Below are 13,313 nucleotides of genomic sequence, written 5' to 3'. Positions count from 1 at the left end.
AGCAAGCACGAGGTGAAGAGCTGATGAAGCACACTCAAACTGAGGCCGACGCAATGAAAAATATTTGCTGTCTTTGCAATGTATGCAATAGCTTGATACAAAGTTGACTCCGGTTGCACGTCACAATCCCAGGCTGGGATTCCCAGCTAAGCTTCGTTGCTTTGCCTTTACAATATGCATCGGCCTCACATAACCAACCCGAATCAGAATTATTTATTATATTCTTAAATATAAGTATCCTCAAAAATTGATTTTATTAAAATTTTTTTATTAAAATAGTAATACAACGTACATTTTAGTTGCCTACAGTAATAATATTGGAATTTCTATTATATTTTCAAGCTACTAAAAGATTATTAACATTTTTAACATAGTCTAATGTTTAAAGAGGGCCACTTGCCATCGGGCTAGCTGACACCCTGGTCAGTTCGCCACTGTGTGTATATAATATATATACTGGGTGATCCAAAAGTAACAGAAAAAATTCAATAATTCGAAAAGTATAGACAGTAGAACAATGCGGTTTTTAGAGAAATGCACTGAAAGGCATGGGATTTCTTATTTAATAACGAAAAACTTTATTATCAGAATAGTTACATTTGCCACGACAGGTGGCACTTCAGTTGTGTCAGTAGTTTGTGCAGTGGCACAGCACAGTTCGCAACAAAGCTAGGATTACAAATGTTCAATGTGACGACCGTCATTCATGAGAATGAACATAGCACGACACCCTGCACAGCATCGAAGAGGGTTTCAGCTGTAATTCCTGTCACATGATGGCGAATAGCTTCTTTCAACATGGCCAATGACGTCGGCCGACCTCTGTACACCTGTGACTTCAAGTAGCCCCATAACCAAAAGTCACAAGGTGTAAGGTCTGGAGATCTTGGTGGCCATTCGTGTGGGAAAGAGCAACTGAGGACACGGTCATCACTAAATGTCGATTGCAGCAGGTGCTGGAGAGGACCTGTGATGTGCAGAGGTGCTCCATCCTGCATGAATGTTACACTATGGAGCGCTTGCCTCTCTTGCACATTCGAAGTTCTGATAATATAGTTTAACTAAAAGTGCTTTATCTCGTAACGATAACATGCCTCACCTTGGCAGAACACTTAACTTCAGTATTATTAAAACACTTAAGGAACAGAACAACGTAGTTAAAGATATAAATTAAATTAAACTTTAATAAATATTTTCCGATATTTCGGCAACGTCACGTTGCCATTACAACACAGAAACTGGGAATGAAGAGATGAAGCTATTGTTCTCCTAACAGTCCTGATGGTGCCTTCTAGCGGGCTAAGTAGGTGTTCTTGGCCGTTGGGCTGAAGGTCTGCTGATGTAGGCCTCCCAAATTTGGGGCAGTCGCATACAACCAAATTTGTTGAGGTTTGGAGAATTTCTTAGGGCTGAGGCTGATTCCATAAAGAGTCTTTCAAATTTGTATTTGCTACGGTGCAAATACAAATTTGAATATGGAATGCAAATACGGTGCAAATACACCGTAGCAAATACAAATTTGAAAGACTCTTTATCTCAGCCCTAAGAAATTCTCCAAACCTCAACAAATTTGGGTGTATGCGACTGCCCCAAATTTGGGAGGCCTACATCTGCAAACCTTCAGCCCAACGGCCAAGAACACCTACTTAGCCCGCTAGAGGGCACCATCAGGACTGTTAGGAGAACAAAGCTTCATCTCTTCATTCCCAATTTCTGTGTTGTAATGCCTACGTGCACGTAACTTTTTTGTAAGTTCCTTTAGAAGATGGCAACGTGACGTTGCCGAAATATCGGAAAATATTTATTAAAGTTTAATTTAATTTAATTTATATCCTTAACTACGTTGTTCTATTCCTTAAGTGTTTTAATAATGCATAACCAATGTATAAGCCTGTCTACGAGAAGCTTAACTTCAGTAATAAACGTTAAATGCTGAAAGTTAAACTTCAGTATTCACTACATCTGAAATTTACGTGGCTCATGGTTTAAAAAGTGACAGGCAGCAGCTCCAGGACCGCTACAGCACCACCTGTCGGTGACAAATGTAACTATTCTAGCATTAAAAGTTTTCATTATTAAAAAAAATCCCATGCCATTCTGTACATTTCTGTGAAAACCGCATCGCACTACTGTCTATACTTTTCAAATGATTGAATTTTTATTTTTTCTGTGACTTTTGGATCACCCGATATATATATATATATATATATATATATATATATTTCAAACCACCTCCACAATTTTCTGTTTATTTTTTGTGATTCACTATTAGGCTCTCATTTCGAAGGGCACTGTGAAAATAGCTCGTCTTTACATTTATCAAAATTAAGTTTTTCGTGTAGTACTATCATATCCTGGTTCACCCCTTGAGGGTGTAAAATCTTAAAGAAAAGGAATTTTGTAATAAAATACCTTTAATACAGATTTTACAAGTATGCTAAGTCCCCCTAAAAATACTTGTGTATTAATAGAAAAACTTAATGTTAATTAACTTGGGAATAATAATTTTTTGAAGTTAATGAATATTGTGAAATCAAAAAGCTTGTAAAAGAACAAAGGAAATTACACATGAGGTAAATTTTGTCTAAGTATACCTCTAGTCAACTAAAATTCCAGACAGATTAAGGGATTGTCATGACCTGAGGCTACTCCAAACATGAAGGTCGACATTACACGGGGTGGGGTTTCCCGCCTGAGTGCACCAATCGATGAGGGTGATGGGTGCAGAACATCATGGGTCCCAGGGGATTACTACATAAGAAAAGACGAAGGTCATCAGAACCAAATAAATAGCAGTGTGCTACGTCGAGACAGGCCCTTTTTATTGGAGTTTGAGTCGATCTGGTGTGCAATTCCCATTTGTGGGTCAGCGTGAAGTTAGGAGGTCACGTGGAGTTCCGACAGGAGAGTTCAAACTCGTGACAACATCAAGCCACTGTAAGCCGAGGAGTTCTACGGAAAGTACAATGTTCGGTAATGGCAACTGAGCTTCATTAGAATCGTGGGTGATGAACCGTTATCTCAATCGGAGACCTTCATTCAAGAAGCAAAGGCCAGGAGAACGATGCAGCTAAAGCAAGTCGTATTAGGAGGAACCAGATGCCGAACATCCAAGCTGTAGGAATTAATTTGTCTGCTGATAACAAGGAAGTAGTCTCGCAATTTTCGAAAGGGATGTCCTAGTGCAGTGATGAGGTCTAACGAGAATAAGAAGAGATAATCGCTCGAATCAACCTGAGAGGACCATACTTCGTGAAAAGTAAGAACTTTCCATTATTTAATCAGAAACCAATTTAGATTGTGACGGTGGTTTGAATTGATGAAACTGATTTAAAGTTAATGTTGCAGGACTTCAGGCCTTGAGCTAATATCTGAATTAATTCTATGTGAGAAAAAGCCTAGCTCGAATTATTGTGAAACTGCTTGAGTTTATTAATGTAGAAATTCCTAAAGCGTGTTTTTATTGTATGTTGATGATCGGAATGTATGTACAATTAAGAGGGGGGAGTAAAATTCTAGACACGTGGTCCTAAATAGAAATGTTCAGATGGTTGTGAGATATGATTGGATAATTTTAGAGAGTTGTTAGTTAGAGCTTACTTATAAAAATTAAGTGAATTTAATATCTGTAAATTGTGTATCTTTACTTAGTGATGAATAAACTGTTTTATTGTAAAAATAACTTGCCTGATCTCTAAGTCCAATGCACTACTCATAAAATCGAACCTATGTGTCTTGAAGTAGATATTGCCACGACTGCAGAGTATAAATTATATACAGGTAATTTGGTATATAGATTAGTTGGAGAGAGAGGAGCTGTGTGTCATACTGGGTGTTCTATTCTACGGAGGGAGATATTTCTCTTATCCTACAATTTTGGTGGTGCAGCTGACTTACAAACAAATTTTCCATAATTTAAAATTAGAATGTAACACCAGTAAATCAGACAAAGTTGTTAGTTAGAGCTTACTTACAAAAATTAAGTGAATTTAATATCTGTAAATTGTGTATCTTTACTTAGTGATGAATAAACTGTTTTATTGTAAAAATAACTTGCCTGATCTCTAAGTCCAATGCACTACTCATAAAATCGAACCTATGTGTCTTGAAGTAGATATTGCCACGACTGCAGAGTATAAATTATATACAGGTAATTTGGTATATAGATTAGTTGGAGAGAGAGGAGCTGTGTGTCATACTGGGTGTTCTATTCTACGGAGGGAGATATTTCTCTTATCCTACAATTTTGGTGGTGCAGCTGACTTACAAACAAATTTTCCATAATTTAAAATTAGAATGTAACACCAGTAAATCAGACAAAGAATTTGGCTCCAGCCCGAAGCACTTTCTTTGTTCTTGACGTCTTGCACACGTGATCCTTACTATTTGCAGCCATAAGATAGAAGTAACTTAGTTTAAGATAAAGCAACAAGGAAGTTCAATTGGCAATCATACAAGACAAATTAAGGTATAGATATAAATAAAATTAAAGTAAGAGAACAAACACACAAAACATAGATTTTAACAAGGGTACATGTCAGGAATTTGATGATGATAAAAAAAAAAAGTAAATGGAATGGGAGTATGGAGAGAGAAAACTGTGTACTTCTCTAATCATACAGAAACCAGTGCCAAGGTCAAGTGAATCAAGTCCAGCATTGGCATGGAATGCAAAAAATTCCAGTGGGACATGTTATATTTATAAAATGCCTTCAGCTGTAGATGAGCTTCATTGATCAGTATGGCATTACCATTTTATTAGAAAAATAAAAAAACTATGTTTTTGCACCAGAGCAAATTTCTCATATAATCTAATCCTTAGCTAATTCATTGTGTTAATGTGTTATAGGTTTCCAACTTTTTGTAGTTTTACTGTTTTTAAAAAACAAAAATATAAATAAGAAACCCAGCTCCCACTAAAGCAGTATGTACTTCAATGCTGTACTACAAACCGGCTGAAATAATTAACATTATTAATATTATTACAGCATTGACATTATTATCTGCACTACATTTATTTTCAAATAACAAAATGAAATAGCCAATCTGAAAGAATGGACTCTAAACAAACAATGAAATGCAAATTATTCAAGTAACCAGTATTATAAGAAATAATAATCCACCATAACGAGACCTCAATAAAGGCTGAAACTAATTTCAGTAGTGGCCATTCCCATAATGCTATGCATTATGGGAATGTTCAAAAGAAAGGGTGATTTACCTTATGAGATACTGAAGCTGAACTGATGTGAAGTCATCGGCATGTATATATATCATCATCATGTGTATCAAGGATTTTGGCCTAGCATGGCCTGTTCTGGCCTTAGAAGTCATTGTTGAATCGTTTAAGAGGATGTCCTGGTTTTCTTTTTCCTAATGGCTTGTACTTTAAGGCTTGTTTTGGTAATCTTTCTGTTTTCATTCTTTGAATGTGTTCCATCCATTTATGTTTATATTCTTTAATTTTTTCTATTACTGGTTCTTGGTTTAATTCTTTCATAATATCTTATCAAAGTATACCCTATTTGATCTCATGATCAAATAGGGTATACTTTGCAGTTTTTCTCATAAACTTCATTTCTGCTGTTGTTAATCTTTGTTTGTCTTTTTGTTTTATTGTCCAGATTTCGCTTCCATACATTAAGACTGGTAGGGCTAATGTATTGTATACTTTTAGCCTGTTTGTTTTTGAACTAGGTTTGGTTTAAATATAGAGTTAATTACACCTGTTATTTTTAAATATTTTGCAATTTTTACGTTTATATCTTTTTCATTTTCATATGTGATCATACAACCTAGGTAGTTAAATGAATTCACCTGTTCTAAGATCTTGTTATCTATTACTATTTTAGTTCTTGCTGGATCTTGTCTTTTAAAGGCCATAGTTTTTGATTTTTCCATTGATATTATCATACCATAATCTTTGGATATCTCATTTAGATCTAAAATAGCTTTCTGTAGGTTATCTTCAGAATATGTAATTATTATTTGGTCGTCGGCAAAGAGGAGGGTGTTTAAGTTCACTGTAGGAGAAAGTTTAATTCCTTCATGTAAATTTTTATTTCATTTTATTATTATTTCATTTAAGTAGATATTAAAAAGAGTTGCTGAGAGGGGACATCCCTGCCAGACCCCTTGGTTTATCTCTCTTGTATATGATAGCTCGTGATTTAATCTTATTTGTATTTGATTATTTTCATATATACTTGTGATAGCTTTTAGGATATTATTTGGTATTTGTCTTTCTTTTAATATGTTAAATAATATGTTTCTTTTAACTTTGTCAAATGCTTTTTCAAAGTCAATAAATGCAATATGTGTTTCTAAATTGTATTCTCTTCTTTTCTCTATTATTAATTTTAGGCAAAAGGCTAGGTCTATACATGATTGTCCTTTTCTAAATCCATTCTGTACTTCTAGAATACAGTTTTCGGAATATTTCATTAGTTTGTTATTTAAGATTCTGCTATATATTTTGTAACAGGAATTTAGTATACTGATACTTCTATAGTTTTTAGGGTCATCTCTATTACCTTTTTTAAAGATAGGAATCACAATTGCTTTTTTCCATTCTATTGGGGGGATACCAGTTCAGTAAATTTTATTTAAAAATAATAAGAGTCTTTCTTTGAATCTTGTTCCTGTGTATTTATATAGTTCTGAATCTAGTTATCTTCTCCAGGTGATTTTCCGTTTCTTGTTTCTTTCAGGCCGATTTCTAATTCTTCTTTAGTTATTTCCTTTTCCGTTAATGGTTTGCCAGTTGTCTTTTTTAAAATATTTGTCTGTCCACAGTTCAGTGTAGTAATTTAGAAATTCTTCTAATTTCAATTCCATGTTTAATTTTATGTTTTCTTTGGTATCTGTATTTAAGTGTTTCAAAATCTTATATGCATTGGGTCTTATTTTATATAAATCCTGTTCTAAATTAGAAACAAATTTATTCCATGATTCTCTATGTCTTTTTCTGACTTCTCTTTTAGCTATGGCTCTTATTCTTTTACAATTCTATTTCATCTTCTATATATAAGTATGTATATAAGGTATCCTAATCATGAAAATACTTCATGCACCAACTTTGTCTGCTTGGACTTAGATAAAGGATAAAACAAGTATATAATTTCGTGGCAAGTTTCATTTGAAATTAAATGAAAAAACTTTCTACAATTATTTTGGTATTCTTTCTTCTTTAACTTCTCGTGTCCACCATAGTGTTCTTAATTTTCTATCCTTGCATATAGTTTCACTGCATGCCTCCCTACCTACCTGAATTCATCAATGCTTTCTTCAGAGTTTGCCACCAAGACTTGATTCTTGTTTTAGAACTGTTTCATTTTTTCTTAAATAATGTTTGTATAGTTGATTCTACACTTTACCTGCAAAAGCTCCCCAACTTTAATGTCCAATGTGATATTCATTTTTATCCTATTTAAAACTATATGATGATCACTTTCAATTTCAAATCCTCTTGTAAATTTAGACAGACTTAATTAAAACAGAAAGGTAGACAGCATTAACAAAGTGGCCAATCAGCATAAAACAACAATGGCATGGAAATACTTTTATTGGGATTATACTGATCAAGTGCATATAATAACTAAGTTATACCAACTAGTTTCACCAACTAAGTCTGTTGGTATCTTCAGGGTACATAACTGATGTATGGCACTAAAAAGTAAAAAACTGTTACAAACTATAATCAACCAATTCCAATTATATTAAACAAAGAACAGAGCGCGTACAATACATTCATAGAGTGTGGATGATATCGCTTGTTGTTATTTAGGAACGTTCTATAGTTGGCACTATAATTCAGTTCTGGCGAGGTGAAGGATCTGATAAGGATCTTCCAGATCACGGGCAAGATTAGTCCTTGGTTCCTGTTAAGGTTTTGTATACAGCGGGCAACTGTTGTGGCCTTCTTAAAAATTCGGGAGTGGAAGTCCTCCTCTATGTAAGGAATTGTGCTTCTATTCCACTCTATGGAATGGTTCATTCTTGAGAAATGAAAAGCTAACCCCGATTTTTCTTCTCTGAAACTAGTTGGTATAACTTAGTTGTTATTAAATGCACTTGATCAATATAATCTCAATAAAAGTATTTCCAGAGCTTTTTGGTCAAGAAAATTAAACGTTTTTTTAACAACAATGGCATGTCAAGGTTCATGCAAAATAATACAAACAAACAAACATGACTATTTACTCACCTTCCTCCACCTAAAAATAAGAGTCCTAGTGCCATATGATTAGCCATATGAGATCCATAGAGCACATAATTGGAAGTAAGACTCACTCGAGATCGCAAATGACGACAAATTCTCAACACTTCTAGATCTCCAGTGCCTGCCATTACCTACAAGTATTAATCTTATTTAAAATAAATTTTAATGTGTCTTAAATTAAGGATACATTCAACTTAAAGCAAATCTTACCATTGCTAGTGATAAAACTGCAACATTGAGGCATGTTTCGATGGTACTTTTCCCAGCTTGATCTGCTACTGGTTTACCAGACAAGCTCAAAAAAGTTTTGGCATAATGTATCTAAAATACAAAAGAAAAATCTTACTAATCCTATAATAAAAACAGTATAAAAATGGTATTAGGAAAATGCAGCAATGCTATCTGGTTTTGTAAGCATAATAAACTTAATAATAATGCCTTTCCACCAATAAAATCAGATTTATTGGTGGAAAGGCAGTAAAGATCATACTGTGCCATTACACAATTCATTCATTACAAACATTATAGAATATATATCCATATATCAAACATTACAAAATTACAGAAAGTATTAATAAATAGTCATAAAGAGCCAAATTGATAAATAATGTTACACACAAAAAAAATTAATTTAAGCTATCTACATATAGATGGAATTTATAACTGAATAATTTATATTAATTCTTTGTAAGATGCTAAAAAAAAAACTTCATGCAATTTTTCCAAGTCTGATGACATCTGATAACATATGGCATGGTCAGATAACTAAAAATTTCATTCCTCTCTTCACATATGAAGTGCTAGCACTCAACCAGAATATGACAACCGGTGACATGAATGCTGTGCACATAGGTAGGTCATTAGCCTTCAATATACAAGAATGTGTAAGATGACGGTGACCAATGCAGCCAATCAAGAACAACTTCCTCTGTTCTATGTTGAGTAGACTGCCAATGCTTAATTTCAAGCTTAATCTCGTGCAATTTGTTTGTCAGTGCTTCCATTGGGTAATTAGATTTGATCTTATAAATTCTCTGTAGTCTGTATATGGGAGTGTCAAACAGTACATCGAAAAAGTATAAGCTGATCTAGCAGATGCATTCCCATTTCCCTTAATTCCTATGTACTTGGGAATTCAGCATATCTGGACATCAAATCAAGGGTCTCCATTTTGTACAACAATTATAAAACCTCCAGAGAACTGGATGTGAATTATACACAGCAGAGGAGATGTCCTGTAAAAAACTCAATGAGTCTGTATAAACTGCACACTTTTGGTAGGCATTTTCTTTTACATGCACAAGCTGAATGGCATGCAGTGCAACTTGTATAATTACTAAAATCAAGTGGAATCTGGTTGGATATAATAATGTCAGGAAACACAGCAGTATAGACAAGAGAGGTGAGGTCACTGATTTCGAACCAACAGTATAGACAGGTAAGAAATCACAGTGGGCTGCTCTGTATGCATTAAACAATTGTAGGTAGAGAAATGATGAACACTATAAGACTTCCGTAGCTGACAAAGTGAGAGGTTGCAAGATGGAGTACAGACCTGTCATGGAGGAATGCTGTTATGTTTAGCGTAGGTGATGTTGTAAACATTCATGCCGATAACTTGTATCTCTTTAACATGCCTACCAAAATGATGGATAGCAGCCTGATGTGCATGATATTGAGCCTCCCAATGTAGAAAAAAGATATTAGTCAGTTCACGTAGGATGCTCTGGAAGAGACTTCATTGTTCAGGCGTAGTTAAGAGATAACTGTTTCATTCTAATGATAGAGTCACTTTGTTTGCTTAAGACTGAGTAAGTGATGTGCAAAGGACAATCAGTAGCTATCTATATATGCTGATGATCAATGGGATCCAACCATTGCATGCTACTCTACCTTGCAGAACCATAGACTTAAGACCCATAATATAGCTTTGAATATATAAGCATATGATAAAGATGAAGCACTGAAGATTGATTCAGTGCTCTCTTGCACTTTTCTCTTAGTTGAAGAATGTGTACAAAGAATATAAGTTTTTTTTTTTTTTTTTTTTTTTTGTCAAAGATGAGTCCCAAGAATTTGGCTTCTGTTGCTACTGGAATAACACTTTGTCACATACTTTAATCAGGATCTGGGTGAAAAGCATGTTTATGGCAGAAGTGTACACAGGCACTTTATGCTGAAAACATGACCCCATTACCAAGAGCATAGAGAGACAAGATCAATTGCTTGCTAAAGTTGTCTTTCAATTACCTTCATGTTACAAGGGTTAGAATAAATTGAACTCATCAACATACAAAGGTGGTCTGAAAGCTCTCTGCCTCGCCCATAGATGGCAACACCAACCGCAAGATTTTTTTTTTTTCTAAGTTGGTACATTTGTCATAAGCAACCATGTGAAATTGCAAGTCATTCTATCAAGTAGCTTGTTTTATACAGCTGTCTGCAGCAAAAGTGTTGTCTGTATAAATTGAAATGGATAAAATTAAGTATCGTGAGGTTATAAAATTCTTTGTAAAAGAAGGTTTAACGCCAAAAGAAATTCATTCGAATTCATGAAAGTTTATGGGCACTCTTCTCCTTCGTTTTCGACAATTAAGAAATGGGCTGCTGAGTTGTTTAAACATGGCCGTACTAGCCTTTAAGATGATCCACGTTAAGGACATCCAAAAAGTGTAACACCAACCAAAAATCATTGATCAAGTGCATAATATAGTATTGGATGACCACCGAGTCAAAGTGAGTGAAATTTCTGAGACTATAGTCATTTCAAAAGAACGTGTAGGATATATTTTGCATTAAGAATTGTAAATGAGAAAACTTTGCGCCCGCGCTTGCTCACAGCACATCAGAAATGCACTTGAATGAAAATCTCTGAATAATGCTTGGAGCATTTTATTAAGAATAAAACTGATTTTACGCATTCTCTTATTACTCTGGATGAGACTTGGATTCACCATTACACACCAGAATCAATGGACAGAAGCTGGTTGTCCAGTGCCAAAGTCAGTTCCATAAGCAGGAAAGGTCATGGCATCGGTGTTTTGGGATGCTAAAGACATTTTGTTTATTAATTATCTTGAAAAGGGTAAAACAATAACCAGGGAATATTATTCCAATCTTTTAACCAGACTAGACGAAGAGAAAAGACCTGATTTACAGAAGAAAAAAATCATCTTTCATCAAGACAATGCACCTTCCTACAAATGTGTTTTGGCAATGGTAAAATTAAGGGATCTGCATGCTCTGCAAAGATTTAATGTAACTAGTGGTATACCACAAGGAATCAATCCTGTTGGAACATCCACCCTATTCCCCAGATTTGGCTCCCTCTGACTTCTATCTCTTCACAGAACTAAAAATCTTTCTCGCTGGTCAGCATTTTTCTTCAACTCAAGAGGTGTAGAGGGGTATTTTGCAGATCTTACTGAGAACCGCTACAGGGACGGGATAACGGCGCTGGAACATCGCTGGAATAAATGTATTAGTTTTAAGGGAGATTACGTTGAAAAATAAAAATAATTTTGAAATTATAAATTCGTTTTTTCATTGTTAGGCCGAGAACTTTTCAGACCACGCTCGTATAATGCATCCCTTACAGTGAGAGGAACCCTGGTCAGTGATTGAGTTAATTTTGACAACAAAAAGTGGCACATGTAAGTCAGAGCTTGGGGAACACACCCTATTCTTGCTTATAAGGCCAAGACAGCATATTTCCCACTTGGACTTAGAAGACAATAATCATCATCATCAAATTCCAGACATTTACCCTCAAGGAGTGTGCATGATATGTTAGTACTACATGAAAAACTTACATCATTACTAACTTCCTACCTACAATTTTCTGCCAAATCAATCTGTTACCAGTCAAAGCTACAATACTGTCAAATCTTATATTTATATACCTATCTTCTAAGGCACTTTTTATTATATCAATCCACCTATATCTTGATCTTTTTCCTGCCAACCTGGCAGAGAACACTTGTTCGGCTAATCATTCTTCACCCATTCTGTTTAAGTGACCACACCACCTGAGATTAGCTCTGCTAATGCATTCCTGGATGCTAACAATGTCAAGTTCTTTCCTAATATACTCATTTTTAATATGATATTGCCATTGATGCCATTTGTTCACGCCCCTAATCTTCCTCAGGACTCTCATATTGCAGCCTCTAGTCTTTGGACAAGTGTTTTACTTCTGACCCAGCTCTCAGATCCATAAGTTAAAATTGGTTGGAACACTGTCTTGTATACAGCTAATTTAGTGTTTTGACTAATTTCTCTCTTATTCCATATAAATTTATTCAGTTGACTTCCTACCATACCAGCTTTTTGATTCTGTTGTCAAATAAAGACTAAGTATTGCTTGATATAATGATCCACTTACACCATACAACTGTAGCGTTTTGAATAGCTTCTCTCTTGGCACCTTCCCTATCCCAATGGCTTTAACAGGCCTTTAAGGCCCACAACCTTCCAAGCATGCTTGGATTTCTTAACCGAAATACGAGGATAGAATGGTCACTCCTATGCCTCAAAGTATTCTTGGCTGTATCCCTGTGTGTTCACGGGGCCGGTTTGCCTGCTTGCGGGATGAAAAACACCAGATAAAATGGCGGAAAAAACCCTACTGCCCGCGCCCAAGACCGGCTAACTTGGCTATGGCTGAGGAAGATCCTTCAGCTCCTCACGTCTCCGACGGGAATCGAACCTAGGACACTTCTTCCCCAGGCATATGGTTGCGAAGCGCAAAGCCACTAGGCTAACCGCGCGGACCTCTTGGCACCTTGTCATATGCTTTTTCCAGATCTACAAAACTTAAATATAGATCTTTGTTATATGCCCATAACTTTTCAACTATTTGTCGTAAAGTGCATATCTGATCCTGACAGCCTCTATATGGCCTGAATCCAGCTAGTTCCTCATCAAGCTTCTCTTCCACAATCCTTCTCAACCGTTTCTCAAGTATACTGGAATAAATCTTACTAGGAACACTCAGTAGAGAAATACCTCTATAATTCTCACAATCAGTTTTATTTCCCTTTTTATATATGGGTACTATGAGAGCTCTACTCCCATCATCTGGAATTTGTCC

General features: G+C 35.3%; 1 protein-coding gene across 4 annotated transcripts in view; it reads right to left on the bottom strand.

Moving 5' to 3' along the window:
• The window catches only part of shtd (anaphase promoting complex subunit 1), an 844,012-nt gene that overhangs the window by 223,969 nt on the left and 606,730 nt on the right, over nt 1-13,313 (bottom strand). For all 4 annotated transcript variants that reach the window (XM_090401046.1, XM_090401047.1, XM_090401049.1 and 1 more), the window contains 2 exons: nt 8,432-8,542; nt 8,207-8,352 (listed from right to left, as the gene is read on the bottom strand). In XM_090401046.1, the coding sequence (XP_090257172.1) occupies nt 8,207-8,352; nt 8,432-8,542 (257 nt within the window). The remainder of the gene's footprint in view (nt 1-8,206; nt 8,353-8,431; nt 8,543-13,313) is intronic.

This window comes from Typopeltis vanoorti, chromosome 11 (assembly GCF_054136105.1).
Source record: "Typopeltis vanoorti isolate ZY-2024b chromosome 11, IOZ_Tvanoo_1.0, whole genome shotgun sequence".
Taxonomy (NCBI): Eukaryota; Metazoa; Arthropoda; class Arachnida; order Uropygi; family Thelyphonidae; genus Typopeltis; species Typopeltis vanoorti.
Note: the sequence above shows the minus strand (reverse complement) of the source record. Positions and strands in the feature narration are given on the sequence as shown.